Below are 6,226 nucleotides of genomic sequence, written 5' to 3' on the forward strand. Positions count from 1 at the left end.
AGTATATAAATCTAATCATTATATTCAATGGATATACACAAACACAATTAATGTTTCCTAAATATATATAAATATTCAAACATCTAAATTTGGAATCCACTTCAACAATTCATCAACCAATCAAAGAAAAATAAATAAATATCCGAAATTTACCAGATTTAAAGAAAAAGATAAAGATGAAACTATTATCCTAATCATATTGTTTTTTTAGTATAAATAGACCCTTAAAGGAGTCATAATAATACACAAACAATCTTGGTCTTGAGATCATTGATCTTAGAACTAAGAAACATGGCCATGGCTAAGTCTTTGGTTGTGGTTTTGGTTCTCTTTTTACTTAGTTTTTTAGCTTATTCTACAACTGTTTCTCATGATGGAAGAGCTCTTCTCATTAATGGCCAACGTAGGATTATCATCTCTGGTTCAATTCATTATCCCCGTTCTACTCCTGAGGTAAAATTTCATATATATACATGCTTTTTTGTTTTATTAATTAAATTTATATGGCATTGAAGCTTGTGAGTTTTTTTATTATTTCTGAATATTTTATTGATTTCAATGATTTGGATGTTCAGATGTGGCCAGAATTGATTAAAAAGGCAAAAGAAGGAGGTCTAGATGCAATTGAAACTTATGTTTTCTGGAATGCTCATGAGCCTGTTAAACGTCAGGTAAATAATTAATACTTAAATTTTCTTTTTTTACAAAAACAATAATCCGAGTTTGTGCACGGGAATCGGCCATCTAACCTGAGCATTCTCATATGGGGATCAAGAGTTTCAACTGCGAGTCTGTACCTACAATCGGTAACTCGTTACCATCAATACTTCTAATAAGGCCAAATACCGCTATACTATATGCATTTTCGTTAATTAGTACTTAATTACTATTTAATTAAGTTTTTTTTCCGATGAATATAATATTAATTATTGTTTCTTTTTTTTTTTGTAGTATAACTTTGAAGGCAATCTAGACTTGGTTAGATTTATCAAAGAAATTCAGAACGCTGGATTATATGCAATTGTTCGCATTGGTCCTTATGTTTGTGCAGAGTGGGATTATGGGTAATTTAATTAACCTTTTTAGATTAACTAAGCACTAATTACATGCAACTTTAATTTATATAATGTTTATTTAACATTTTTTTTTTCTTTTTCTTTCAGTGGCTTCCCTGCTTGGTTGAGGCAAATCCCAGGGATGGAAATGAGAACTGATAACAAACCCTTCAAGGTTATATATTAATTCAGAATTAATTATATCAATAATATTTATATTTATATATTAATAGTGTTTTAATTATTTTTTCTTAATTACAGGATGAGATGCAAACATTCACAACATTGATTGTGGATATGTTAAAGAAAGAAAACTTATTGGCACCTCAAGGAGGACCAATTATACTCTCTCAGGTGATATCATTAGTGTTAATTAAATAATTAAGATTATGTTTTTGATTAATTTGATGATTAAAACTGATAGATTGAGAATGAGTATGGAAACATTCAATCTGGATATGGAGCTGCTGCAAAAAACTACATTGAATGGTGTGCTAACATGGCTCAATCTCTAGACATTGGTGTTCCATGGATTATGTGCCAACAAGCTGATGCACCGCAACCAATGGTATGAATATTTATATTTCATAAGATTAACATTAAAAAAATAATTAACCTTGATTTTCATGTAATCATCCATGCTAATTAATTCCTTATATGTTTCATCAGATAAACACTTGCAATGGATTCTATTGTCATGATTTTCAACCTAACAATGCAAACAGTCCCAAGATTTGGACTGAGAACTGGACTGGCTGGTATATATGTTTTCTCTTATCATCTCTATATATCTCTATATTTATATAATTATATAATTAAGTTTAACATGAAATATATATGTATATATAGGTTTAAGGATTGGGACAAGCCAGACCCACATAGACCGGCAGAAGATGTAGCATATGCAGTGGCTAGGTTCTTTGAAACCAATGGAACAGTGCAAAACTATTACATGGTTTGTATATACATCGTATATTTATATTTAATTTAATAAAGCATTATCTATTTATGTTTCTTTGTTTTTGTTTTTGATTAAACATTAAGAGTAATGAATGTTGCAGTATCATGGAGGAACAAACTTTGGACGTACATCAGGAGGACCATATATCACTACTAGTTATGATTATGATGCTCCCCTTGATGAATATGGTTTGTATAAAGTTTATGCTTTTATTATTTTTATTAATTAATTTTATTTTAATATCATTATTATTATATGATTATGATTATTATTATTATTATTATTATTTATAGGAAATATAAGGCAACCAAAATGGGGACACTTGAAGGCGCTTCATGCAGCGTTGAAAATCAATGGAGAAAGCTCTTGTTTATGGCAACTACAACTCTACACAACTTGAAAACGGAGTTCAAGTATGAACTAATTATTAATACTAGTTTTTGTTTACTTTTATCATCGATGAATTGGAAACTCATGTATATATGTATTTTGTGGTGGTTTTAGATCACTGAATTCACTGGAAAAGGTATCACACCAGGTTGCTTCATTTCAAACTCAAACACCACTCTTGATGCAACTGTAAAATACCATGGTCAAAACTACTTTGTCCCTGCATCCTCTGTCAGTATTCTTCCAGAGTGCAAAGAAGAAGTTTACAACACTGCTAAGGTTCATATTAAATCTATATATACATATGCATGCAAATCTTTTGTCTTAATTATCTTGTAATAATATTATATATGTATGTATCATCATATGTGTTTGTATTTACAGGTGAACACTCAAACATCAATAATGGTGAAGAAGAGAAGCCAGGCTGAAGATGAGCCTGAAGAACTAAGTTGGTCATGGAGACCAGAGGAAATGACAAGCACTCTCAAAGGAGCTCTAGGGAACTTTAGTGATCACAAGCTTTTAGACCAGATTATTGGCAGTGGTGATAAAAGTGACTACTTGTGGTACATGAATACTTTTGATCATCCTTATGATATGGACATGACTCTGCAAGTTGCTACTCAAGGTCATGTTCTTCATGCATTTCTTAATGGGGATCACGTTGGTAAGTGCATGCACACTTAATAATTAATTCATTGAGGTTGATTTGATCATAATTTATAATTTATATGTGTTTGTTTGTGTGTTCAGGATCTCAATATGCAGCTGATGGAAATTTCAGCTTTACATTTGAAGCTGGTGTGAAAATCAAAAAAGGGAAAAACTATATTTCATTGCTTAGTGGCACAATTGGTCATGCGGTGTGTTATAAATAGATTCTTCTTGTATTTTATTTTTTTTTCTTGATTAGTTTTATATTTTCATGTATATATATGTTTCTGAACTTGTTAACAGAATTATGGTGCTCGTTTTGAATTGGTTCCGACCGGAATTGCCGGCGGGCCAGTGTTCCTCATAGGAGATGGTGGTATGAAACATGATTTATCATCTGAATTGTGGGCATACAAGGTATGAATTTGATTCATTAAAACATTAAATTTAATATATTAAAGAAAACATGAAACATTTACATTGAATTATTATCAGGTTGGATTGAATGGTGAGGATAATGAAATATATATGGATAACCCTAATGACAAATGGTACACTGATTCCGTCCCTTCCATGAGACCCTTCACTTGGTACAAGGTAAACAATGTTTATGAACCTTTTTATCAGTTACCAATCTATATCACTTATAAACATATATTAGTACTCATAATGTGTGTATAATGTTTATATGTATCATTAGACAACCTTCAAGGCTCCTCTTGGAACTGAGGCAGTGGTGGTGAACTTGGAAGGCATGGGAAAGGGAGTAGCATGGGTGAATGGCAATAACCTTGGGAGATATTGGCCAACCACCATTGCAAACAATCAAGGTTGCGAGCTGTGTGATTATAGACAACCATACAGTCCCTGATGACCATTGTCGAACTGGTTGTGGCGAGCCTGGTCAAATTTGGTATGTATTTACATTATATAAATACTCAAATCTTATGTATGCATACATATATAAATGTGTGTGTATGATTGAGTTTATGTTCTATTGTTTATAGGTATCATGTACCAAGATCATTCCTCAAAGAAGGAGAGCCAAACACTTTAATATTGTTTGAAGAGGCCGGTGGAGAACCATTCAATGTGAACTTCCAGACAATGGTGGTCGGAACCGTCTGCGGGCATGTCGAAGAAGGAAAAACCCTAACTTTGTCTTGCCAAGGAACTAGAACTATTTCAAATGTTGAGTTTGCAAGCTTTGGTAATCCTGTTGGCATGTGTGGTGCATTCCAGAAGGGAACTTGTGACTCTCAAATTGCTCTTGATGCAATCCAAAAGGTAATGTGTAATGCATAAAAAGATTTCCTTCATGTTTAATTAGCATGTTAATTAGGATTATAATTCTCAGAAACTATCTGAGTCTAATGATTTATGATTTGTTTAGGCATGTGTTGGAAAGATGGCGTGCTCGATCAAAGGATCGGCGAGAGTGCTCGGTGACTCTGAATGCAAGAACATGCCTGTGAGCTTGGCTGTTCAAGCAGTCTGCTCTTGATCAGCTTCATTTACTTAAGTAGTTCTTTCATTTAGGTTGTTTTTAAGTGTCTTTTTTTATTTTTTTCCTAAGTTATTTGAGGTTTGTTCCTTTTGAGTTAGATTTTATATGGATATTGATAAACATTATAATATGTAATCATTTGCTTTTAATAATATATATGATTGAACTATAATTATAGCACTTTTCTTTTTCTCTCTTTAATTATATATCTGTGTGCTTGTTGTCATCCTTGACCATCAATGTTTTTATCTCTTTCTTATTCATACATATACACACACGCACACAAACACATATCAAGAGACATCTTCATATCTTCTCTAAGATTTGCTTGCACAACCTTACAAAGAACAATGAGATACTCATGCTTTGAAAAATAAATAAGTACGTCGACAAATCATTGAATTCTAAGAATATCCATGAATTGGCATGCATGCATGCATATGATAAATTCATAAATTATAAAGAAAGCAAATTGGACACTCAAAAATGGTTGAAAAGTAAGAAGAGAGAAAGAAGAAATTAAGTTGCATTGTTTGATAAGGGTTGAATTGGTTAGGCGTGCAGTGGTCCTAACAAAGTTTTTGTGGTCCCTTTAGAATCTAAACACCATCACATGAAGATCTTGTATCTTTGGAGTTTAAGTGGAACAAGTTATTCTTCATAATGGATAGTCTTTTCCCTGTTTCTTGATGCCATATTAGAAATCACAAGCCACTCAATCTCCTCTTCCAATGCATGTGCCATTCACTTTGATAGTCTTCACAGTCTTCACACATGCACCACTTCAAAGATCATGATCTCATTTGTATTTTATAGATATAAATAAATCATATATTCCACTTTTTATCCACGTAATTTTTTTTTTATAAAAATAAGTAAACCAAAACTTTGTTAATAAGTTAAACAATAAACTAAAATAAAAGCTAATTAAGGCAGATGATTTCCACTCTCAAAAATGTTCAATATAATAAATGTATTTTCTTTTTTATTTAATTAATCACTTTCATCTTTGAAGGTATATCATGGTTGTTATTTGATAAGGTCATTGGTATCGCATACATTGTTTTTATATATATATATATATATATATAATACTATTGATGAAAAAACAAAGTAAATCATGTTGAATTTTTTGAAGGTATGGTAGTGATAAATTTGACTTTTCCCTTATATAAAATATAAAATTATAATAAAATTATGGGGAATAATTATATTTTACATGAATGATTTGGGTATATAAGTGGAAAATTTTCAATGTATGCTTAACTAGATCTTTAATTTTTTTTTAATTAGTAATTATTTAAATCTATATGAAGTCAGTCAAATTTTATTGATTGCTTCCCATTCACGATTGTTCAATGTATATGTATTTGTCTCGATATTATTATAATCAAAATTATGTGGATATTAATATTTGTGTAAACTATCACAATAAATATATATCCATCTCATCTAATAACGCAATCAAATGATTCATCTCCCCTACTTCTTCAAAATCTTCATTCATTTTTCTAAATTTAGTAATTTTAAATTAAATGTCTTATTAGATCTTTTTTTGTCTATGTAGTTCTAGAAATATTCCTAATGATTTTGCTTTCATATGCCTTCCCATCAAATAAGTTCACTGCTTCTTACATAAAAATTAATATTTATATA

The 6,226-nt window shown here is 30.9% G+C and overlaps 1 protein-coding gene across 1 annotated transcript; it reads left to right on the forward strand.

Annotated features, from left to right (window-relative positions):
* The first annotated feature begins 266 nt into the window (after positions 1-266).
* On the forward strand, positions 267-4,675 carry LOC120269482 (beta-galactosidase 15-like). Its single transcript, XM_039276816.1, is given in 20 exon segments — positions 267-453; positions 576-671; positions 952-1,064; positions 1,164-1,230; positions 1,317-1,409; positions 1,480-1,623; positions 1,725-1,813; positions 1,905-2,010; positions 2,117-2,204; positions 2,310-2,368; positions 2,370-2,429; positions 2,521-2,685; positions 2,791-3,076; positions 3,163-3,272; positions 3,367-3,480; positions 3,559-3,660; positions 3,764-3,913; positions 3,915-3,976; positions 4,071-4,350; positions 4,457-4,675. Coding segments are annotated over 20 exon segments (2,457 nt in total). The 5' UTR covers positions 267-291; the 3' UTR covers positions 4,568-4,675.
* The last annotated feature ends 1,551 nt before the right edge of the window (positions 4,676-6,226 follow it).

The sequence above is a fragment of the Dioscorea cayenensis genome, chromosome 9, assembly GCF_009730915.1.
Source record: "Dioscorea cayenensis subsp. rotundata cultivar TDr96_F1 chromosome 9, TDr96_F1_v2_PseudoChromosome.rev07_lg8_w22 25.fasta, whole genome shotgun sequence".
Lineage (NCBI taxonomy): Eukaryota > Viridiplantae > Streptophyta > Magnoliopsida > Dioscoreales > Dioscoreaceae > Dioscorea > Dioscorea cayenensis.